At 37.1% G+C, this 26,624-nt stretch overlaps 2 protein-coding genes across 2 annotated transcripts in view; one reads left to right on the top strand and one right to left on the bottom strand.

The window, feature by feature from the left end:
* The window catches only part of LOC308531476 (olfactory receptor 4F3/4F16/4F29), a gene marked incomplete at both ends in the record, with an annotated part of 57,909 nt that overhangs the window by 16,033 nt on the left and 15,252 nt on the right, over positions 1-26,624 (bottom strand). The window lies entirely within an intron of this gene.
* LOC308531417 (olfactory receptor 4F17-like) lies at positions 13,174-14,103 on the top strand (the record flags this gene model as incomplete). The annotated part of the gene is made up of 1 exon (XM_081108356.1): positions 13,174-14,103. The coding sequence occupies one exon, from the start codon at positions 13,174-13,176 to the stop codon at positions 14,101-14,103; it is 930 nt and encodes a 309-aa protein (XP_080964482.1).

Genomic DNA, 26,624 nt, shown 5'->3' with positions numbered 1-26,624 from the left:
GAGTGCATACATTATTTCTTATTGGTGTTTTGGGTTTCTTAGGTTATATTCCTAGAAGTGGGATCAGTGGGTCAAATGGCAGTTCCATATTTAATTTTTCAAAGAAACTCCATACTGTTTTCCATAATGGCTGCACCAGTCTGCATTCCCACCAGCAATGTACTAGGGTTTCCTTTTCTCCACAGCCTTGCCAGCACTTGTCATTTGTTGATTTGTTGATAGTAGCCGTTCTGATGGGTGTGAGGTGATACCTCATTGTCATTTTAATATGCATCTCTCTGATGATCAGTGACTTTGAGCGTTTTTTCATATGTCTCTTGGCCATCTGTATGTCCACTTCAGAAAAATGTCTATTTAGGTCTTTTGCCCATTTTTTAATTGGACTGTTTGTCTTCCTTTTGTTAAGTTGCATGAGTTTTTATATATTTTGGATATTAACCCCTTATCAGATGTATCATTGCCAAACATGTTCTCCCAAACAATAGGTTCCCTTTTTGTTTTGTTGGTGGTTTCTCTTACTGTGCAGAAGCTTATTTTGATTTTTATTTGTTTATTTTCTCATTAGTTTCCTTTGCCCTAGGAAATATATCTGTAAACATATTGCTATGATTTTGCTAGGAGATATATCTGTAAACACATTGCTATGATTTTGCTAGGGCATGAGTGGGAGGGCATGGGGGGCAATGTGGGGATAAGGACACATATATAATAACTTAATCAATAAAGAAATTTTAAAAAATAAATAAAAATAAGCAAATAGATCAATGAAGCAGAATAGAGAGCCTAGAAAGAGGCCCCCATTAATATAGTCAACTGATTTTACAAAGGAGCAAGCTACCTGTGGTTTCTTCTAGAATTTTTATGGTTTCCTGATTTATATTTGTCTTTTATCCATGTTGAATTTATTCTTGTGTATGGTGTAAGTTGGTGGTCTAGTTTCATTTTTTTGCATGTATCTGTCCAATTTTCCCAAAACCATTAATTAAAGACACTTTATTGAAGTTGTACAAAACTTTTTCATGTATTTGTTTCTACTGCTCTATAAGTAAAATCTGCTCAATTAAAAGTAATGCCTATGTTATTTTGTCCTGTGCTTCTCTAAGAACGTTTCCAATAAGATCTTCCATTTTCTTCGTATAAATAAAGCAATAATACTTTTTTTCTAATGCTTTGGTATTCCCCTGGATAGGAATTTCTTCTTTACTTAATTATTGCTAACCATGCTCTCCATCAGATACTCTATTGGGCTTCTGCAACACCAAAACCTCCTGATTTTCCTCCTACTCTGGGGGGAATACTTTCCTCCTACTTTTTGGAGTTTTCTTCATCTGCTCAACTACACTTAGTATTCCTCACAATTCCATATGTGGCCTATTCTCACTCTATGTTCTGTCTCTAGGTGACATCCATTCCCACGGGTCTCTTTAATTACTGTCTAAGAACTAGGTGCTCTCAAAGTTAAGGTACTATTCCTTGAGTTCCTAATCCACAAATCTAACTGCCCACTTACATAAATGCTTCACAGGCATCTCCCACTCAATAAGTCTAAAACTAAGCTAATCATCTCCTCCTCAAAACTGATCTTTTTTAAGAGTACTCAGTCACAATAAATGGCACCAATATTTATTCAGTTGCTCTGAAAGTAATAATGGAGTCCTTCCCCCTTAGCCCCCAATATTCAATCAATCAGCAAGTCCTATTAATTTCACATTCTAAACACCTCTTAAATATGTCCTCTTATTTTCATCTACAATAGCATCATTATTTTCTAAGGTTTCACAAGTCATTTTAGGAATCAAATATTAAATCATCTATACAGTCTTCCAACTTCAAATCTTGTTTGTCTTAATTCTCATTATCTACATTTTAGTAATATATATTTAAAAATATAAGCTAAGTGTGGGATTATTTTGCTTAAACCCTTCACATACTTGCCCCTGTCCTTAAATTAAAATACTAACTCCTTTTCAAGGTTTATCATGCCATCCAAGACGTGGCTCCCATTCCCCTCTCCAAACTCAGAGAATATGCTCTCTCCTTGCAATTCCAGAGCCAATCTTATTTTCTTTTACCTGGAAACTTCATATTCTCTCATCTCTGAGTCTTTGCACTGGCTAATAATTCTGCCTAAAACTTTTGTTCTGTATGCTTCATCTACATTTTACCAGGAAAGACTTCCCAGAATCCAGGTCCAGGAGAGGTCCTTTCATTGTATATTATTACAGCACTCCCTATGATCACTTTGTAACACTAATCACACCCATAATTTCTTATTCAGTGTATCTCCCGCATTACATTCTAAGTTCCATGTGAGGAGGGGTATGTCCCTCAGGTTTACGGCTATAACATCAATAACAGTATAGAAAATGTTCAATAAATATTTATCATTAAATAAATGAATAAACTCAACAAAGAGTAAAAACATTAGCAAAAGGCATAATTTATTGAATAATATCTGAGCATTCTCCTTACATTTAATCAAAGGTCGTATCATTAAAGGACTTCCTTCCCTTTATTTGTTCTTTTCTCAATTTCCTCTGCCTGTGTCTCCTTAATCCTCTGCAATAAAATCTACTGATGAGCTACTATTGCAGGCTTAGGCTCATTCGAATTTTGAGCCAATCTCAGTTGAGGCAGCCTGTAAATCCCTGATCTCAGCCTTTTCTGATATTCCTAGGTCTCCGGAACTCTAAATTACAACTTCTCCTCCTCTGTTGGCCCAGGAGCTTTCTCCACTGCTGAGAAAACCCATGATCCATGCCCCAGGAGATCGCCCTGAAATCACAGCATGCTCTGCGCCTGGTTTGCCAACTCCCTAGGATTTTGTTTCTGCTTCTCCCTCATTCATCTTAATAAGCTGTTCTGCCTGGAACTCCAGTCTCCCACACAGGCATATCAGGACAGCAGTACACTGGTATGGTAAAATAATTTATGGGGATCTGTACGGTTCACTGTGTTGCAGAAAAGCTCTCTGGGAGTGCAACAAGAAAATCTTCCCAATAATCTCAGAGCATTTGTACTTCTTCTAAGCAACTAAATTGTTTTACCTTACATATGTACACTATGCTTCATGTAACTTACCACGCATCCCTATTTGTTTTTTAAACATTTTTTTCATATTATCTCCAGTTTTTATCCTTGCTTATAAATTTTTGGAGTATCACTATTTTTAAAAAATTAATTTGATATCAAACATTATTCTGATGGTATTCTAGAGAAGATAATTTTCCCTTGTTTCTGAACAAGATAATGAAATACAACTTTAAACAAATAGAACTCTAAGTAAAGTAGAGCTTTGAAAATTTGAGGCCCCCATGATAACCTAAAGACCACATTCTTTGTATCTGTACATCAAAGATAAAGCCAGGTTTCTCCAGAGAGATCCACTAGGCTTGCCTCAGTAACTTGTCATGGGTCCTTTAAATGATTATCTCCCTCTCAGATAAATATGCTCCTGTTACAGGCAATTAAAAATAACTCCCTATGCTTTTTATTTTATGTTTGTATCCATTTTCCCATGGTCTTTTAAGAAATTGATCCAATAAAATATAAATTTTTCTTGTTTCCAGGCAATTCAGAAAAAATAAAGGGTAAATACTTTCAAGAAGACCTTCATCCCCGACAGTCAAAAGTTTGAGAGCACAGGTAGACGTTCATAGGTAATCATTTGCTATAATTGATAATAGAAAAATGATTAGTTTGTTCTCCTGTTATCATTGATAAAAAATTATCTTAACATATAAGAGTATTTAGATTTATTTCTTCAATTTTCATTCATAGTACTATGAGTAAAGGTATGTCTGTCCACTCAAGATATATTTTCTTTCACACCCTTATCTCAGTCATTCAAAGAAATTCATATCCCAATATTACCCACCCTAGAAAGAGATTATTTTATACTAGCCAACACATTACTAAAACTTTACCTCTCCCCCTCTGTTTCATCACCAGACAATTCTTTTTTTTTCTCATTGCTATCAATTTTATTTTACCTTTTAAGTCTCTATATAAGTCCCACACTTCACATTTCAGATAGTAATAAATAATACTCAAGTGATTTTCTGATTTTTTTCTAAACTCATGCTTTTCTACATACCTTTTAACTTCAAAATTAAATCTGGTAAGCAGAAAATCATATTTCTTCTCAATATAGTCAATCTTTTTAAAATTAAATTTATTAAGCTGAAATTGGTTAATAAAATTATATAGGTTTTAAGTGTACAATTCTATGATACATCATCTATATATTGATTGTGTGCCCACCACCCAAAGTCAAATGTTCTTCCATCACCATATATTTGGCCCCTTTACCCTTTACCATTTCTCACCCCCTTTCCTCTCATAACTACCATACTGTTTCCTGTGTCTATGATTTCAATTTTACTTTAGAATACTAGTTATTAACTTCTCCACCCTTCTCTTTTAGGATTGTTTTCTAGAATGGAGATATTAAAGTTGAGTATAAAACTATTGGCTTTACAACCATCTGAAAATTCACTGAATTAATAAGAGAGATAAATAATGGATAAATAGGGGGGAAAGTACTAAATAAGAATAAAATCCTACGCACTCATGGCTAAACAAGTCATTTCAACTTTTGGCATTCAATTTTCTCATCCATAAACCATATGTGTGGAGGGCACCAAGCAATTCTTTCAATATTTTTTCTCTTGGGGAAATCAATGTGATTCAAAGATTTAGTCCCCAAGAGAAACTATTAATGGGCTTGCTTGTCTCTATGGCAGCAGTGGGTCACTCTCCTTACCACTAATTAGCTTTTTTCCATTATAAAGAATCTCATATAGAGCTTTGTCTTGGGTGGGAAAGGTATTAGTTACAGAAATGAAGACTAAGCTCTCTGAATTTCTCTTCTAAAAATGTACATCTTGTGACTGAACAGGCAGGTAGGAAAGATGCTTTTAAATTACAAAACTGCCTCTGTCATGTTTTCTTCCCTCTCTCCATTCCCCTCAACTCCCCTTTAATTTCTACTCTTCTATAAATTATTGTGTCAGAAATTTTCTCCTTTTTGAAATGTGTTTTCCTTTTATTCTATGCCATCTCTCCTATTCAAAAAAATCAATTATTGAATCGCATTGTCTTGTAAAATTAATTCTGCACACACAAAGACATTTTTGATATTTTCAATTTATCTCCTTAATGTAAAGATTTTTCAAGATTCACATTTCTGACATTTGTGCTCTCCAACTAATTTTATCTTTATTTTTCATTGTGTAAAACAGCCATTCCCACCCTATCTGAGGGCCAAATTCTGTTTTAAATCAGAGGGGAAAAGATCTCAATCCTTGACCTACAGGATTTCGATGTGGTTCCCTCTCCTTCAGTATTACTGTCCTCCACAGTTGAAGGCTCCAGCCGATGCCCAAAAATATTCTGGCCCCATGCCAGGGTATGGTACAGAGGAGCTGGTGACTATAAGTTCTGAAATGGAACTATTCAGGATTGGACAGGTTGTTAGAAGAATAGGTAAGAGAACAGGGAAGAGCAATATTTAATGAAAAAGAAATGGTGTTTTTATCAATAGAAGACCAATTTTATTTTAAATTAAATAGGAACTCGGGGATAGATTGGGCCCTTCGAATTAAGTTATAGTGGTCCTATCAAATACAAATAATTCTAACTTTTGTTGAGGAAGACCATTGGATTGGAAGTTAGGCTGACTTTCAGTTCTGGCTCTGTGAACATATTACTATAAACACATAACTAGCCATTTAACCTCACTGGGTTGTCTAGTTGTAGAACGAAGTAACTTTGAGTTCATCTCAAAGTTCTTTCCCACTGCTATGCAAACCTATAATTTTGATCATCTTTTTTTAAAAATACTTATCTACATTTTCTGTTTAAAGATGTGTCTTCCCAGGTCCTGAATAACTACAAAATTTATATCTCCAACAGGAGAGATGGCAAGCTCTATCAGGACCTAGCTTCGGAAGTACTCCTGAGTGCCTCACAAAGTCACCAGTGTTTCCCAAGAAGGTGGAGAAACCCAGCTCTCTCAGGTCATCAGGACTTCTTCAACAATGATACATATTAATTTCAGATGTTTATAACAGAAAGAGTGGGTGGGACTTTCTTCACTTATCTAAGTACTCATATATATAACTGGATTATTACCAGGAAGTACAAGCTTATAGAGAAAATATTACTAAATTCAATTTATCTATATATTTGTGAGGGCTACTATTTTTGTTTCTTATATGGACAATTTTATATCTACTTCTAGAAAATTCATTCAACAAATATTTCTATGTGTTAGACACTGTTTAAGGTTATATACTGTTGGACAAAGCCTAAAAGGTCTCTGAATTATAAACTTTAATGTAGGTAAAATACTGTCTGGAGGCTAAAGGGATGTTTTTAATCAATTACTTCCTAATATTTTAGAGGTGACTCATCTATCAGTTAGGTGAACCATTATGTTCAACTACCCAATTTCATGATGAGAGTCCTGAGCTTAGTTGAATAGGATAAAGCAATTGATCTTAAGCAGTCAACATGATTCTTTTTTTTCCCCAACATAATTCTTCATCTTCAACTTTATTTCTCCAAAGACACTGAATTGTATGGTGAGCTTAGGAAGTCACCAAACATCTCCTGCTTTGCCTTGAAATCTTTACTAGATTTCATTCCCAATGGCCAACCCTGATCAAAGTGAAGCAAGGGAAATGCTTTGTCAGTTACCTGGATGGACTGCCCCAAGAAATTTCAACTTCATGATAGTTTTATACAAAGTCCAAGTTTAATCAGGATCCTTTACTTATTACTTAGCTATATCTCCCCGCTCCCCTTAGTAATCTCATCTATGAGTCAATTTTTGGCAGTTTATGAAAATGGCTAATTGGATGAGAAAAGTGTGAGGCTTTACTTCCTCAGTTGGTTTGTCTTTTAACAACTAGTCAATCTTGTTCTCAAAAATCCTTACTAAGCCATTTCTTCAACTCTCTGTATTCTTTGGTGGTTTTATAAAAACAAACTAATATAAATATATGTGAACTGAAATATATTTAAAAATCTAAAATTATTTTTTAATATTTTTTTAATTTTTCAATTAGAGTTGTGTACAGTATAGATTCAGGTGCACAACCCAGTGATTAGACATTTATATAACTTACAAAGTGATAATCCTGGTAGATCTAGTACCATCTGACACGATACACAGTTATAATCCTAGAGGCCCAGTGCACAAAATCGTACGTGGGTAGGGTCCCTAGGCCTAGCCTATGATCAGAGCCATCTTCTGCCCACTCATCAGTCCCCAGTCCCACCCTGCCGCCACCCACCCACGTCTCCGTGGTTCCCCATTCACCATGCTAATGATCAGAGCCTGCGGGCAGGAGGTTGAGGGGAGAAGCAGGGACCAAGAGGTGGTCAGTGCACCTCATAGTGATTGGTCGAGCAGTTGTTCTGGTCGTTATGCCTTTATGGTTGCTGAGCTTTCATTATATAGGATTGCTAGAAGCCTGATGCACAAAATTCATGCAAGGGGCTTGGCCCCCACTGCCACGGCTGTTTCTGCCTCGGCCCTCGCAGCCCCAGCTTCTTCCGGAAGGTCATCCAGATGGACATCTGGTCTAATTAGCATATTACACTTGTATTATTATAGATTGACTATGTTCCCTATTCTGTACTTTTCATCTCCATAACTATTCTGTCCCTGCTAATTTATACTTCTTAACACCTTCACCTTTTTCACCCATCTCCCCAACCATCCTCCCATCTTGCAACCATCAAAATGTTCTTTGAATCTTATATGACTATATCTGTTCTACTTATTCCTATTTATTTTGTTTTTTTTAGATTCCACATATAAGTGAAATCATATAGCATTTGTCTTTTTCTGACTTGTTTCACTCAGCACAATCTATGTCATTGCAGCTGGCAAGATTTCATTCTTTTTTATGGCTGTCATATTTCATTGAATATATATATATATATATATATATATATATATATATATATATATATCACTTTATTCTTTCATCTATTGATGGACACCTAGGTTGCTCCCATATCTAGGATATTATAAACAATGCTGTAATGAAATTTATCTTTATATGTTTCAATTTAGTGTTTGGGTTTCTTTGAATAAATACTCAGAAATGGAGTTGCTGGGTTCTTCTTTGCCTCTTGTTACAGCCTTTATTTTAAAGTCTGGTGTAAGTATTGCTACCCCAGTTTTTCTGTTTGTTTCCATTTTTATAAAATATCTTTTTCTATACCTTTATTTTTAATTGGTGTGTCTCTTTTAATCTAAAAGTAGATTATTTTATTTTTTAACATATTTGTATTGATTTCAGAGAGGAAGAGAGAGAGAGCTAGAAACATCAATGATGAGAGAGAATCATTCATTGGCTGCCTCTTGCACATCCTTTACTGGGGATAGAGCCTGCAACCCAGCATGTGCCCTTAACCGCAATCAAACTTGGGACCCTTCAGTCCACAGGCCAACGCTCTATCCACTGAGCCAAACCTGCTAGGGCAGTATATTTTTTTAAGCTCTAAAATATCAAAGTCAACTACCATTATTTAAAAATTTGGACTATGCAATTGGTTTACTTTCACTGTACTTAATACTATAAATAAAAAATTCCTAATGCTATTTATTATAAACTTCTATTAACACTTATTTTAATAACTATATTACATTCCATCATGTACATATGTTATAATAGATTTAAACCAAATGTTTGGCATTTAAGTTGTTCAAAGTTTTACCACTATAAAGTATGATAAAAAATTTTGTGCCAAAAACTTTTTTCTGTGCAAATAGAATTTCATATGAGGTATTATTGAACCAAATGGTATGGATTCAAGATTCTTGACACATGACTTCAAATTTTTTTAATGTTTGAATCATTCTATACTACCTCTTGCAATGTATAATGGAGACTATTTCACTGAGACATTGACAGTTTTGATAATAATAATTGTAAAACTATTTTCTAATTTAATAAGAATTTTCTAATTTAAAAGGAAGAAATAAAAATATATATAGAAACATACATGAATAGTTTACATTTCTGAATTCCTTCATCATTTGTCACTCATCTATTAGGTTTTATTAAGTGGTTTGAACTCTTTATTATGTTATGAAAATATTAACCTTTAGTCTCTATACAGCATTTTACATTCAAATGTGGGTAGATTGTGTGTTGGTGTTTGATTTTTGGGTTTCTTTGGGGGGGGTGAATTTTTTTCTTTTATAAATTAATCTTTATTGTTATATTACAGATGTGCTCTTCTATTTCCCCATTGACCTCTGGCCCACCCCCCTCCCAAGCCCCAGGCCTTCACCACCCTATATAGTCTGTGTCCATAGGTTATGCATATATGCATATAAATTCTTTGGTTAATCTCTCCCCACCACCCCACAACCCCTGCCTTCCCTCTGGGGGTAATTTCTTTTAAGTTTATATGAGAAACAGCCTTCAGGGGTGGTTTAACTTTTATTAGACATTTTTATACTCATTTCTAATTGTAATTTTATTTTATTATTCTTGGTATGTTTTTAAAGCACGTTTATATGCTCATATACACGCTCCCAATTTTCTGGGATTCAATATTTTTTTGTTTTTAATATTTATTATTTACATTCACCTGAATTCTTAGTTTATTTTTTTGCATTCTTTTCCAACTTTTTTAAATGCCTGATTAGTTCATGTACTTACATAAATTAGAAAATGTAAAGCAATAGATTGCTTCTAAGTGGAGCTTTGATCAGACCACATTAATTTTTTATACCTAGGCCCCCTTTATTTTGAAAATAGTTTGCAATCAATTAAAGTATTTGTTACTAACCAACTTTATTCTCCTTTTTTCTTTTTTTTTTGCTTTTTTTAAAACTCTTTCTTAATTGAATTTGTAGGGGTGGAATTGGTTAAAAATTATGTAGGTTTTAGGTGTACAATTGTATAATCTATAATACATCACCTGTATATTATATTGTGTGTTTCTCTCTCCCTCCCCCTAAGTCATCGCCTTCCATCACCATTTATTCCACTTTATCCTTTTCTTCCTCCCCCTACTCAACTTTTCCTCTCGTAATCTCCATACTGTTGTCTATGTCTATAAGTGTTTGTGGGGTTTTTTTGGGTAATCCTTTCATCTTTTCACCTAGCCTCTATAATCCCCATCCCCTCTGACAACTGACAGTCTATTCTCTGCTTCTCTGAGTCTGTTTCTATTTTGTTTGTTAGCTTATTTTGTTTATTAGATTCCATATACAAGTGAAATCCTATGGTACTTGTCTTTCTCTGACTGAGCGATTTCACTAAGCATAGTACTCTCCAGGTCCATCCATACTGTCCCAATGGTAAGATTTCTTTTTTTTTTTTAATATCCTAGTAGTATTTCTTTGTGTAAATATACCACAGCTTTTTTTGTTGTTGCTGTTGTTAGCACTGTCGTAGATGTCCCCAATTCTCCCCTCTATTACCCACCTCCATCCAGTCGTCCCCCCATGACCTTCACCACACTGTAGTCTGTGTTCATGGGCCAGACATATATGTTCTTTGACTCTTCACCTTCTTTCATGAGTTCCCCCCACCATCCTCCCCGCTGCCATCTGTCAGTCTATTACATGTATCCATGCCTCTCGTTCTATTTTGCTCATCAGTTTATTTTGTTTATTAGATTCCACATATAAGTATTTGTCTTTCTCTGACTGGCTTATTTCACTTAACATAAAAATTTCCAGGTTCATCAACGCTGTCACAAAAGGTAAGAGTTCTTTCGTTTTTACAGCCACTTTTCAGTTGTGTAAATGTACCACAGCTTTTTTATCCACTCATCTATTGATGGGCAATTGGGCTGTTTCCAGATCTTGGCTATTGTAAATAACGCTGCTATAAATATAGGTGTGTATATACTCTTTCTGATTAGTGTTTCAGGATTTTTAAGATATATTCCTTGAAGTGGGATTGCTGGGTCAAATGGCAGTTCCAGTTTTAATTTTTAGAGGAAACTTCATACTGTTTTCCACAGTGGCTGCACCAGTCTGCATTCCCACCAGCAGTACCCAAGGGTTCTGTTTTCCATATCCTTGCCAACACTTGTTCGTTGGTTTATTGATGATAACCATTCTGACAGGTGTGAGGTAATATCTCATTGTGGTTTTAATTTGCACTTATCTGATGAATAGTGATGTTGAGCATCTTTTTATATGTCTATAAGCCATCTGTATATCCTCTTTGAAGAAGTAGCTATTCAGGTCTTTTGTCCAATTCTTGATTGATTGTATGTCTGTTTGGTGTTTTTATAATTTCTTTATAAATTTTGGTTATTAACCCCTTATCAAATGTATCACTGGCAAATACGGTCTCTCATTCAGTGGGTTGTCTTTTTGTTTTGTTCATGGTTTCCTTTGCTCTGCAAAACCTTTTTAGTTTGATGTAGTCACATTTGTTTATTTTGTTGTTGTTGATTTGCTTGCTTGAGGAGATATATCAGAAAAAAATATTACTACAAGGGATGTCAGAGATTTTACTGCCTATGTTTTCTTCCAAGATTGTTATGGTATAGAGTCTTACATTTAAGTCTTTAATCCATTTTGAGTTTATTCTTGTGTATGGTGTATGAAGGTAGTCTAGTTTCATTTTTTTGCACATATCTGTCCTATTTTCCCATCATTTATTTTTACCCCATTGTATGTTCTTGGCTCCTTTGTCAAGTACTAAGTGACCATAAAAGTGTGGGTTTATTTCTGTGCTCTCTTTTCTATTCCAATAATCTAAATGTCTGTTTTTATGCCAGTACCAAGCTGTTTTAATTATGATGGCCTTAAGTTATAGTTTGATATCAGGTAGTGCGATACCTCCAACTTTGTTCTTCTTTCTCAAGATTGCTGTGGTTATTCTGGATCTTTTATGATTCCATATAAATTTTTTAAATATTAGTTCTAGTTCTGTGAAAAACACCATTGTTAATTCTTCCTATCCATGAACATGGTATATACTTCCACTTATTTGTATCTTCTTCAGTTTCTTTCTTTGGTGTCTTATAATTTTCCAAGTATAGGTGCTTTACCTTCTTGGTTAAATTTATTCCTAGGTATGTTATTATTTTGGATGTAATTATAAATGAGATTGTTTTCTTAGATTTCCTTTCTGATAGTTCATTATTGGTATATAAAATGTAACTGATTTCTGGATATTTATTTTGTATCCAGCTACTTTACTAAATTCATTTATTAGTTCTAGTAGTTTTTTTGGTGCGGCTAGTGAATCTCTTTTGATTGGGGGGGCACCAATCAGATTCACATGAAAGTGGAAGGAATGGACCCTGACTTAAAGCCACACAACTCAGTCACTGACCCCCCCTTAGTCTGCCCAAACGTCAACATCCTAACCCAGGCAGCTGACTCCTCAGCAGGGCACAAGTTCCATTGGTTGAGTGACTGAGAGTACAGAAGGTAGGTTATTACATTCCCCCAGGCTGATGTCATACGGAAGAGAGTGCTCTACCTAAGAAAGATGGAGTCTACAGTATAGGACAGGGACTTGGCACAGAGCCTCTCCACAGAACCACAAACCAAATCTCCCCTCACACAACTCTAGTCCACTCACCCTCTTTCCCCCAGAGCCCAGGGTGAATGAACAAGATTTTTTATGAGCTGGCCCTTTAAAAGAGTGCCTGTGTCTCTAGATAACTCTCATCTCTCCCTGGCAGACAGAATCCCCACTGATTTTCACAGTCAGATATATGGGCACCTCTTCCAGGCTCTGGTGCTCTGGGCTGAGGAGTCCAGTTTGGGGTTAAGATCCCATACTTGTCACGAGGAACCTTTGCAGCTGAGATATCCCTCCAGAATCTCAGTGGCTGCCCGTGGGAGCTGTGGGAGCATGGCCAGCCATTTTCATGTCTCTGCCCTTCCTACCAATCTTGATGTGGCTCCTTCTATAAATTCTTGGTTATAAAACTTCTCTTCAGCTAGTATTCAGTTGGTTATTCAGGTTGATTGCTCTACATTTATAATTCCAGTTTTGTCCTGGTAGGAGGTGAGTGTAACGTCTACCTACTCCACTGCCATCTTGGATCCCCTTACTAATCATTTTAAATTATCAACATTTAACAATATTTTTTCAGTACCTAAAAGCTAATTCCTTTTTCCTTTTCTTTCAGGTCACTTCAGAGTCTTTCCTTCTTTATGATTCGATGGACCAAGTAAATGGCTCTGTGGTAACAGAATTTGTATTACTGGGACTTGCACAATCTTTGGGAATGCAGTCTTTTCTTTTTCTTTTCTTTACTTTATTCTATGTGGGAATTATCCTGGGAAACCTCTTCATCGTGTTCACAGTGATTTTTGATTCTCACTTACACTCCCCCATGTATATTCTGCTGGCTAACCTATCACTCATTGACCTGGGCCTTTCATCTACCACAGTTCCTAGGATGATATCTGATCTTTTCAGTGACTGTAAAATCATTTCCTTCCACAACTGCATGGTACAAATGTTCTTTATTCATGTCATGGGAGGAGTGGAGATGGTGTTGCTAATAGCTATGGCATATGACAGGTACACTGCAATCTGCAAACCTCTCCACTATCTAACTATTATGAGTCCCCAAATGTGTGTACTTTTAATAGTGGCTGCTTGGACCATTGGAATGATTCATGCAGTGTTTCAGTTTGTTTTTGTCATAAATTTACCTTTCTGTGGCCCTAATAATGTGGGGAGCTTTTATTGTGATTTTCCCAGGGTAATTAAACTTGCATGCATGGACACTTACAGACTAGAATTTGTGGTCATTGCCAACAGTGGCTTCATATCTATGGGAACCTTCTTTTTCTTAATTATATCATACATCTTTATTCTGGTCACTGTCAGAAAACATTCTTCAAAGGATTTGTCTAAAGCATTCTTCACTTTGTCAGCTCACATCACTGTAGTGGTTTTGTTTTTCATTCCATGCATGTTTCTCTACGTGTGGCCTTTCCCAACCAAGTCATTGGATACATTTTTTTCCATTGTGGACTTTGTTGTCACTCCTGTCTTAAATCCTGCCATCTATACTTTAAGGAACAGAGATATGAAAGTGGCAATGAGAAGGCTGAGTGGAAAAGTTATAAGTTCTAGGTAGATGACGTGACACACTTCATTGATAAGAGTATAAGATGAATATCATGGACCAAAAGGACCCTCGTGATTACCATAAACACTATGGAATGTGTACAATTTCATTATTGCCTTTGAAAAACAGAATTCTATCAAAAAAGAAGTATTAAATCAAAGAATTTCATTCTTAGATAGAGATGAAATAGTTTTTAGTTATAAAAAATAGTGTTATGGCCTGTCCAGCATGGTTCAGTGGTTGAGCATCGACCTATGAACCAGAAGGTCATGGTTCAATTCCTGGTCAGGGCATATGCCTGTGGGGGGCATGCAGGAGGCAGCCAATCAATGATTCTCATCATGGATGTTTCTCTCTCTCTCCTTCTCCCTTCCTCTCTGAAATCAATAAAAAACTATTTTTTAAAACAGTGTTATATATTTCAATCTAACCTACAAAACTAAATTATAGTTACTATCAATGACTATATTCAATTTTCAATGTGTATATAAATATATACATGTACATACATATGATTTCTCTTTTTCACTATGTTTATAGTGATAAAATGTATCACTGGAAATCAGTTACTATTTCTTACAGAAATTATATGGATCCAATGGGTAAAATATGAGTTTATATAAACCAGCAGATATTAAAGTCAAGGTAGAAATAATTCTCATCCTAATTATACTTTAAGTTAGATAAATAGGAAAGAAAAAGTATGTTACAACTCTTAAGAATTTTTTTCAATCTTTGTCAATGTGTTTTGGACAATGTTATTTTACAAATAGACTCTATATTTTGCATTATGCAAAATTTGCCTGTGCTCCATTTTTTCCAACAGCAAATTACCTTTGCAGTCCTCCTTCTACCGTCTCCTGATTCATTCTCTTAAAGTATCTGCAATTCTGAACATATTTGAAAGAACTTATTACCTAGAGGAAAGTACCCCACTGAGATCTCAGCTTATTTACTAGTAATGTGCCTGTTCTTAAGCTAGGTGCTTAGGACAAAGAAGGCGACTCTCATTTTTCAGGTAAAACCTGGAAAGTTTAGTGCTCAATGAGCACAATTGAGAGATCACTTGGATGTATTTCTATGACTGGTTAAAGCAACATTAACTGTGACAACTTGGTTCAGTCTAACTTGTGCATGGTAATTAAAGATGTCCAATAAAATGATTAATGATACGAACTGAGTCTTTATTATTGATCAAGGTATTTCTCCTATGTGTTTTCTCCAAAATTGGTCATCAATATAGCTTATAGGTTATAAGCTATTCCCTCTTTATAAAATCTAAAGCATTATTATTCTTTGTCTTGTTAACCTATCTATATGTTAATTTTATGTTTATCTTAGTTGTTTTACTATGGTTCTTTAAAAAATTCACCTTTAGACTCAGTGAAGCAGCAAAAAATATCTAAATGAACCAAGAAATTGTAACAATAGCCCTTAGCTCAAGAAGATTATTTTGAGAATCCTCTTTTTAAATTATAAGAATTAGTCTCAGTACTTAAATTTCAGGCTAGCTATTTCCAGATCTCTTCACTTACCTTTGGTGACTTTCATAAATCACCAAATGACAAAATGGTAAGAAATGACACCTATTTGGGGACATTTCTTTCACATAAAGATAAAAATCATACTCAGAGTTGTAGAAATTTTTGGAAAGCTTTTTATACAGTGAACTCGTTTTTTAAACAGGCCCAGAGATTTTGAATGGCATGTTCAAGTTTACACAGTGAATTTGAAGAGGAGTAAAAGGTGCTTAAGGCAAAAATATAGCAGTCTAACGGTTTTTTAATCTATTCAGTCACTCTGTGTCTTTTTTTTAACATTTGAAATTCTTTAATATTTGCTTCATCTTATTAAAATGAAAAATTTTAATTTTTACAGATAAAGTAAATTTCAATTTAGTGACATACCCTGTGTCATTGTACTGCCCCACTCCTTTCCTATATATCAGATCTTAGCCCTGGTCAGAAACAGCCTCTATTTGAAATCCAATCCATTTTTATGGTTATAAACACAAACACACAGCACATAATTATTTCCAAGAATGATGCATAAGCCAGTCAATGAAGGAAAAATACCACATGATCTCACTCATTCATGGATAATAGAGACCATTATAAACTTTTGAACAATAATAGATACAGAGGCAGAGCTGCCTCAAACAGATTGTCAAACTGCAGCGGGAAGGCCGGGGAGAGTTGGGGGACAGGAGGTAGGGGGGTAAGAGATCAACCAATGGACTTGTATGCATGCATATAAGCATAACCAATGGACATAAGACACTGGGGGATAGGGGAGGCTAGGGGACTGTCTAGGGCGGGGGGGGGGGGGGGGAAATGGACACATATGTAATACCCTTTGTATTACTTTAAGCAATAAAAAATAAAAAATAGATAGATAAAAAAAAAGAATAGGAACAAATACAGACTATATTAGGAAATTAGGAAATGAACAGAAGACAGGCATAGAAATATATATTCTATAAAATATAAATACAATTAAACTCAATACAAATAAAAGAAACATTTTTATTAAAAAATCAAACCTTGGAGTATGTTGCAATCTTTATTGCCACCAAAATGTAATTTTTGTTCATAATTATAGACATAATCTGGGACCTTGCTCCCTAAAGTTTGCCACAATACTTAAAATTAAAGTTTTCTTCAGAATGAAAACTTTTTATTTCTGCTGGAAAAAATTATCATTTTAGACAATCTTATAAGCTAAAAGCAGCTGTATTGTATGTAGTACTTTCTAATTGTAATGTAGTACTTTCTAATGGCTACCATTAACTATATGTGACTATTGAGCACTTGACATTGGCTATGAACGAGGATGTTTTATGATGGCAGAGCTAATCCATACTTGCTAATACATTGCATGTGTAATATGAGAGAAAATGTTTCTAAAATATGAATCCAATATTTTGGACTAGAGATTGGAAGGGTGGAATTACAATTCACCAAGATGGGTTGTGGGGTGGAGAGAAGGGTGTAGTAAAGATGAAGCGTCAGTCTGGAATATTATGTGTGAGGTGACACTAATACATTAAAGTTGAGCTGTTAACGTCATGGATGGAACTGGAGAGCATTATGCTAAGTGAAATAAGCCAGTCAATGAAGGAAAAATACCACATGATCTCACTCATTCATGGATAATAGAGACCATTATAAACCTTTGAACAATAATAGATACAGAGGCAGAGCTGCCTCAAACAGATTGTCAAACTGCAGCGGGAAGGCCGGGGAGGGTTGGGGGGCAGGAGGTAGGTTGGGTAAGAGATCAACTAAAGGACTTGTATGCATGCATATAAGCATAACCAATGGACATAAGACACTGGGGGATAGGGGAGGCTAGGGGACTATCTAGGGCAGGGGGGAAAAATGGACACATATGTAATACCCTTTGTAATACTTTAAGCAATAAAAAAAACAAAAACAAATTAACATTTTGATTGTGTGCATTAGTTTTACATTTATACAAATGTAATCACTATGGACATGTTGTATTGCATTCAGAATATGTGTTAATAACTAGCCCTATATAATCATTAAGATAATTTTCCTATTACCTCATATATATATATACTAGGGGCCTGGTGCACAAAATTCATGCACTGGAGGGGTCCCTCAGCCCAGCCTGCCCCCTTTCACATACTGGGAGGCCTCAGGGGATGTCCTACTGATGGCATAGGCCCACTCCATGCTCCCCTTGGAGCCAGCTCCACCCCTGCCCCCTCCGATCGCCGGCTCTGCCCCTCAGCTCCCCTCCCCCACTTCCTCCACCACCTTCCTGGACAATAGGCCTGGACACTTCAGCGGCAGGGCTGAGGGGACTGAGCACCACCATCTTGAGGCTATGGGTGCCACCATCTTTGTGACAGAGTGATGGTTAATTTGCTTATTACTCTTTTATTAGATAGGGTACTACTATATTATACTTAACAACATTATATTTAATTATATTTGATTCAGCGCTTAGGCCTTATTTTTTCTCTCTTTAGAGTATTCTTGTAATAAACATTCTAGTGCATCAGTGCTAGAAATTGTGCATGTGTATGTGTATTTTTTACGTACATATTCTTATTGTTGAATCATATTTCTATTTCAATAAATATTAACATTTGTTCTTCAAATGTTTTACTATTTTCTATGCCCACCCAAAATTCTAAACATTATTACATATGGTCTAAGTATATTTTTAATTGACCATATTTCCTTTAATTTTGCTTATAATTTTTGTTGTGGTTTTTTACTATAAAATTTATTAGGGTAACATTGGTTCTTTTGATTGAATAATTTAATTCTTTTACATTGAGTAGGTGAGGACTAATTATTGCCATTTTAGTCAATGTTTTCTGACTATATAGTTTTGTTCCATTTCTTCCTCTTATGCTGTCTTCCTTTGTGACTTGATGATTTGATTTTTTGTCATGTTTTGCTTCGATTTATTTCCCTTCAAATTTTGTATATCTATTAAACAATATATTCCTTCTTCCAAGTGCACATGGAACATTTACAGAATTTGATCATTCATTGATTCTCAAAGAAAACATCAGTGTCACAAAGTAGAAATATTACAAAAAGTATTTAATAAAACTATAAGTTGAAAATAAATTTGAGAAACAAAAGACTCATCAACCTTGAAATTTGGAAGCCTGCTTTCAATACTAGGATTAAAGTGAATATACAGAAAAATAGATGTAAATTTTCTGAATAGTGATAACAGAGCAGTACATATCAATATATCTGAGGTACAGTTAAAGTAGTAATCAGAGGAAAACCTGTAGCCTTAAACACATTTATTAATTAAAAAGAAAGAATTAAAGAAATGAATTAAATTGCCTCAACATTTTAAAAGGAAACAAAAAAAGTAAATAAAAAAAAACTACAAGGAAAATAACAAGATAGCAATAGTCATTAATAAAATAAAGAAAAAGTACATCAATACCAAAAGTTTTATTTTGTTTAAATCTACAAAATGGGCAATTATAATTTCATCAAGGTTAAGAAAAATATAAAGAATAAAAACAGATAATCTATAATAATAAAAGCATAATATGCTAATTAGATGGGACATCCTTCCAGATGTCTTTCCAGATGTCCTTTCAGATGACCTTCCAGACAAAGCCAGGGCTGCAAGGGAAGCCCGGGTCTGAGTGCCTGACAGCAGCCAAAGGAATGCCCGGGTCCCAGATGCCAGAGGAAAGCTGGTGCCAGCAGCCAGGGGAAGAAAGGCCTACTCTTGCATGAATTTTGTGCATCAGGCCTCTAGTAAATTATAAAAGGATATAATTATATAAAAAGTCATTTAAAACAATTTTGTATACACTGTACAAATAAATTTGAAAGCTATATGAAATAAATAATTTCTAGGAAAATGCATTTCACCACTACTCACTCCAGTAGAAATGTAATACTTAAAAAGACCAATTTCCATAGAAAATATACAGAAATTTAACAGGGAATTATAACACACATCTCAAGTTTAACTGGTTCACAAAGTAACCTAACAAAGCTTTAGAAATCAAATAGTTTCAATAAAAATAAATTGTTTCCAAGAAATGAAATAACTTCTAAATTATTTTCATAAGGCAAGTGCAAACATTGAACCCAGATTAAATACAAATAGTACAAAAAATTATAGACCAATATCATCCATGAAAATTGAGGCAAAAATTCTAAATAAAAGATTAGTTATTAGACACCATTTCTCATACCATGCATAAGAATAGATTGCATTAGGTCTGAAATCCAATTGTGAAACATGAAGATACACAGTAGAAATAAGAATTGATGTCCCAAAATCCCTGAATGCAAGGGAAAATTTTCAGTGACACTAAACCATGATGTGATTTTTTTTAAAGTGGTAAATTAAAACAATAACACACAATGACAAGCTTTTGCAATCCAAAATGTTGTTTTAAAAAATAGATGGAAATTCAAGACAGATTGGGAGCAAATATTTACAACATGTCACAGATTAGACTAATGTTATCTACACTAATAAAAGACAAAGATGCTAATTGACTGTACCTTCACTATGCCCAAGCCACGCTCACCAGCCAATCAGAGTGACTACATGCAAATTAATCCAACCAAGATGGCTGCCAGCAGCCACGGAGCTGGAGCAAGCAGGAGGTTTGGTTGCCCCAGTGATGGAGGAAGCCAAGCTTCCCACCTGCTCTGGCCAGCTGTGGTGCCGGGAGCCGGTCCATCCTTGCTGTTTCAAGGGACCTGGCATATATGGCATACTGTTCTTAATATGTTTGCTCACCTTCTTGGCACTATGTGTTTTAACCAAGGTCTCCTCTCTGAGAAAGGTTGTTTCCCCAGGTAGGGATTTTCCCCTGAAGTTAGGGAGGGAATAAAACCCCTCAACTAAGTGCCAGGCGGGTAATTAATCACTTTAACTACGAACAATCATGCTTAAGCTACATAATCTTTACTCCCTGGAATGGAGATAAGAAACGCCCTAACCTTTGTAATAGAGATTGATAGGATTGAATCAACTGGTATAAATACAGATGTAACAAGACAGCAAGAGACAGAACTTAGAAGAGAGAACCTACACAGAACCTACACAGAACCTAGAGACAGAAGAACTTCGCTGGAGAGAACATGGCAAAAGATCCTGGACAGAAACTGGCCACAGAACCTAGAGACAGAACCTAGAGACAGAACCTGGCTGAAGAACCTAGAGACAGAACCTGGCTACAGAACCTGGATAGAACATGGCAAGAGAACCTGACTAGAACCTGGTAACAGAACTTGGTTAGAGAACCTAGCCAGAACCTGGCTGAAGAACCTGGCTACAGAATCTGGTGACTGAACCTGGCTGGAGAACCTAGAGAACCTGGCTGGAGAACCTAGCAAGAGAACATGGACACAGAACCTGCCTGGAGATCCTGGCTAGATCCTGGCTAGAGATCCTGGCTAGGCTGCTGATCAACTGAATGCTGTCTCCGTGTCATTCCTTCTTCGCCGACTCCGTCCACACCTTTAGGGACCCCTGGACCTGCTGGGGCAGGACCCCAGCACTGTGGTCTCTGCAAAAGGCAACAAAGTTTCAATTATAGAAGCTAAATAAATCCCAGATACCTGCTTCCAGCCAGCCTACACTGGGAGCTTGGGTGGCTGGGGGCTGTGGCCAGCCTGCAAACAGCCATCAGCCCCTCACCCAGAATGGCCACACCCTCACGGGGTGAGGGTCCCTGCTTGGGGGCTTGGCTAGCCAGCAAACAGCCATCAGCCCCTCACTCAGGCTGGACAGGGACCCCAGCAGGATCCTACACCCTAATAGGGTGTGGCCAGCATGAAAACAGCCCTCAGCCCCTCACCCAGGCCAGCCAGGCACCCCAGTGGGGACCCCTACCCTGATGGGGCTGTGGCCAGCCTGAAAACAGCCATCAGCCCCTCACCCGGGCTGGCCAGGCACCCAAGTGGGGACCCCCACCCTTAAGGGGCTGTGGCTAGTGTGCAAACAGCCATCAGCCCCTCACCCGGGCTGGCCAGGCACCCAAGTGGGGACCCCCACCCTGAAGGGGCTGTGGCCAGCCTGTAAAGAGCCATCAGCCCCTCACCAAGGCTGGCCAGGCACCCCAGCGGGGACCCCTACCCTGAAGGGGGTCTGACCAGTCTGAAACAGCCATCAGCTCCTCACACAGGCTGGCCAGGCACCCCAGGGATGACCCCCCACTGAAGGGGCTGTAGCCAGTCTGCAAACAGCCATCAGCCCCTCACCCAGGCTGGCCACACCCTCATGGGGTAAGAGTCCCCACTGCAGGGCTTGGCCAGCCTGCAAGCAACCACCGGCCACTCACCCAGGCTAGCCAGGCACCCCACTAGGAACCCCCTCCCTGAAGGGGCTGTAGCCAGCCTGAAAACGGCCCTCAGCCCCTCACCTGGGCTGGCCAGGCACCCAAGTGGGGACCCCCACCCTGAAGGGGGTGTGACCAGTCTGAAAACAGCCATCAGCCCCTCACCCAGGCTGGCCACACCCTCATGGGGTAAGAGTCCCCACTGCAGGGTTTGGCCAGCCTGCAAGCAACCACCGGCCACTCACCCAGGCTAGCCAGGCACCCCAGTAGGAACCCCCTCCCTGAAGGGGCTGTGGCCAGCCTGAAAACGGCCCTCAGCCCCTCACTCATGCTGGCCAGGCACCCCAGCAGGGACCCCCACCCTGAAGGGGGTGTGACCAGTCTGAAAACAGCCATCAGTCCCTCACCCAGGCTGGCCAGGCACCCCAGCAGGACCCCCACCCTGATCTGGGACACTCTTCAGGGCAAACCAGCCAGGCCCCACCCATGCACCAGGCCTCTATCCTATATAATAAAAGGGTAATATGCAAATTGACCCTAACAGCAGAGCAACTGGGAATCACTGGTCACTATATCACACACTGACCACCAGGGGGCAGATGCTCAATGCAGGAGCTGCCCCCTGGTGGTCAGTGCGCTCCCACACAGGGAGCTCTGCTCAGCCACAAGCTAGGCTGACTGCTGCCAGTACAGCGGTGATGGTGGGAGCCTCTCCCACCTCCTCAGCAGCACTAAGGATGTCTGACTGCAGCTAGGCCTGCTCCCCACTGGCAAGTGGACATCCCCCGAGGGCTACCAGGCTGCCAGAGGGATGTCTGACTGCCAGCTTAGGCCCGTTCCCCAGGGGAGCAGGCCTAAGCCAGCAGGTGGTCATTCCCCGAGGGGTCTCAGATTGCAAGAGGGCACAGGCCGGGCTGAGGGACCCTCCCGAGTGCACAAATTTTTGTGCACCGGCCCTCTAGTTATTACATAAATAACTCTTACAATTGAAAGAGGAAGACCAAACACCTGGTAAATATAAAATGAACAAGGATTGATGTTGGGGCAAATTTCAGAATAAGTAGATCCAAGGATTCATTGCTCTATAGAAACACTGACAAGTCAAGCAAAAGCTATCAGAATCAACTTTGTCAAAACTAGGGAAAATAGTCAAAGGCTTATAGCAACCAAGTGAATGATGAATAAAATAAAATGCAACTTAAAATGGTAGGATAACTTTGTAGCTTTTTTTTTTCTTGCCATTTCCCTAGACCCCTCCCTATGTCAGCATCAGTCTCTAAGATAGTGGCTCTGAGAGAATTGTGTTTGTTTGTTCTAACCTGTCTGAGGGCCACCTGAAGAACTTTGTTTTACCTAAATCAAAATTCACTGGAGGTGGAAAAGGGGCAGGCATCCTTCAAAAACACTGTAAGGCAAATGAATAACAGAGCCACCTGGGACAAAAGATTATAATTGAAGCAAACTATGCCTACCTGAATGCCTGTGAAGAAAAAGTGGGCAGAGTTCTTTTGGGAAATGAAGTTATTCAAAACTGCTCATTTACACTTGCTGCTGATTTTTCCACCAAGAGGTTGAGTAGTGCAATGGGCTCACACAGTGCCGACCCAAAGGATTGTGGGTGATGCTATACCTGAAGTCATCGTAGAAAAGACATCTTGGGACTTGGGATGGGCAAGGCTTTGGAAATAGGCTGATTTGAATTCATGGTATAAAACTTTAGCATAATGGTAGTTGTCCAAGTTTATTTCAGCTCATAACGTAAATTATTTCAAATAAATGCTTAATCATTTTGCATGGAAAATTGATAGTGATACTAGTCTACAATTCTTTGCAGTTTTGCTTTCTTGGGGAAATTATAAACTAGGCACTAGGCAGTTTTTAAGCACTTTTAGTACAATGAGAAGTGATTTTTTGGAAATAGGTGATTTTCTAGCTTGTGAACTTGGCATCTTTGCCAGGTTAGTTTCGGCAGATTTCATGTGTCTTCTCCCTTTCCCCCATTTTTTTTACATAAATCAAATCATTTGGTAGAGGTGGAATTTAAGTGGTTGTCCATTTTGCTTTGCATGTGCAGTCTGCCACTGTGCCCATTCAATGTTTGATGCATAATTGGACATTGAATCAATAAATGTAAATAGAACTTCTGATCTATAATGCTTTTATACAAAGTTTATCTTAATAATAAACATTTTGTTCTTTTAAAAATCCTGCTGATTTATAGTGGGGAATTGAGAAAGCCATATGCGTGCCCAGGCAGGGCACACACTCAGAAAATGCCGTAGAAGATCATAAGCTTTCACCTCTGGCTGATTTATAGGCTCATTCTAGCAGAAAGTAAAGGCTAATGCCAAGTTATATAAGGCCTAGGTATTAAGGAGTGACCAAGCACATAACTATCCAGCAAAGACTGGAAGAAGGGTTTTTTTATATTTTTCCCTCTGTCTTTCTTCTTATTATTTTTTCTTTTTTGGTTCTTGGTGTTCAAGAAAAATCTCTTTCCAAAATCACTAGCTGAACACATGCTAAAGGAATAGAGATTTCAGATACTCAACATAACAAAGAATACAGAAACTACAAAAATACTTTAAAAGAAATTAAACAAACATAAAATCTTGAGGAGAAGAATCTTATTTCCAGAATTTCAACTTTATAATGTTCAAAATTTCCATTTTAAAAATTTAAGCAGCATGCAAATAAAAAAAATAAAATATAGCCTATGCACAGAAAAAATAAACAGAAATAAACAGATACTATCCTTGAGAAAGTACAGACATTGGGTTTACTGAACAAAAACTGTGTTAAAATAGCTCAGAGAGCTAAAGAAAAGCAATAGAACAATAGGGAACAAATTGAGAATAGCAGTAAAGTTGAAATTATAAAAAGGAGCCAAACTTAATTTTTAAAAGCACAATTACTGAAGCAAAAGATCCTGGAAGAACTGGACATCCATATTCAAAAGAATGAACTTGAACCGCCACCTCACACCATAAACAACATTTAATCCAACTTCAATAACTTCAACATAAGTGCTAAAACCACAAAACTCTGAGATGAAAATATAGGAATAAATCATGGCCTTGTATTGGTAATGAGTTCCTAGATATGACACCAAAAGCTCAAACAACAAAAGAAAAAATAAATTGGACTTTATGAAAACTAAATTTTTTTATAACAAGGACATTATCAAGGAAATGAAAAGACAACCTAGACATCATAAAAATATTTATTAATCATATATCTGAAAAGGCTCTAGCATCTATATTTATTTATTTATTTATTTTAAATATATTTTATTGATTTTTTTACAGAGAGAAAGGGAGAGAGATAGAGAGCTAGAAACATCGATGAGAGAGAAACATCGATCAGCTGCCTCCTGCACATCTCCTACTGGGGATGTGCCCGCAACCCAGATACATGCCCTTGACCTGAATCGAACATGGTACCTTTCAGTCCGCAGGCGGACGCTCTATACACTGAGCCAAACCGGTTTCGGCATATATTTAAAAATTTACAATGGAGCAACAAAAAGACTAAAAACAACAAGAAGAAATAAACTACAACAATTAAACATGGGGAACAATGAATAAACATTTTTTCAAAAAAGATAAACAAATGGCCAAGAAGCACATGAAAAGATGCTCAACATTATAGCTATTAGGGAAATCACATCAAAACCACAAAATACCACTTCATAATCAACGTAAGGCCATTATCTTTTTTAGAAAAAGGAAATCTGTCGGTGTTGGTTAAGATGTGGAGAAATCAGAAACCTCATACACTGCTTGTGGGTATGTAAAGTGGTACAACCACTTTGGAAAGCATTTTTACTGTTTTCAAAATGTTAAAAATAGATTTAGCAAATGATTCAGCAATTTCAATCCTAGGTATATACCTACAAGGATTGAAGACAAGTACTTAGACAAAAATTATATAGATGTGTTCATAGCAGCACTTTTCACAATAGCCAAAATATCCAAACATCTGTCAACAAATGAATGGGTAAACAACTTGTGGTATATTTATACCATGGACTATTACTCAACCATAAAAAGAAATAACATGCTATACATGCTACAATGTGGATGAACTTCAGAAATATGCTGAAAGAAGCCAAATACAAAAGGGTACCCATTGTATGATTCCACTTACATGAAATATCCATATTAGGTAAATCTATAAACACAAAAGGCAAATTGGTAGTTTTCAGGGCCTGACAGGGATGCAGAATGGGGAGTAACTGCTTAATAGTATGTGGTTTACTTTTGGGGTGATGAAAATGTTTTGTAACTAGAGAGAGGGTGGTTGTGCAACATTGTGAATGTACTAAATGCCACTGAATTATTCACTTTAAAATTATAAATTTTACATTATGTATATTTGACCTCATTTTTTAAAGGACAAAAGATATAAACACTCTGAAACAGATTTAAAAAATCTCTTAACCATATAAAAATATTAGATTTCATCAACAATAAGATAATGACAAGCTAAAACCACAATGAGATACCATTTCTCCCATATCAGGTTGGCAAAAACACTAAAATTCTTGCCAAGACTGTGGAGAAACCTAGTGTTCAAGTGGGAATGCAAAAGAGTTCAATTTGCACCCTAACTGATTTTGCTCAGTGGGTAGAGCATAGTCCCGTGGACTGAAGCATCCCAGGTTCAATTCCAGTGAAGAGCATATGCCTCAATTGAAGGCTCGATCCCCTGG

This window comes from Myotis nattereri (assembly GCF_964212035.1).
Source record: "Myotis nattereri genome assembly, chromosome: 1".
Taxonomy (NCBI): domain Eukaryota; kingdom Metazoa; phylum Chordata; class Mammalia; order Chiroptera; family Vespertilionidae; genus Myotis; species Myotis nattereri.
Note: the sequence above shows the minus strand (reverse complement) of the source record. Positions and strands in the feature narration are given on the sequence as shown.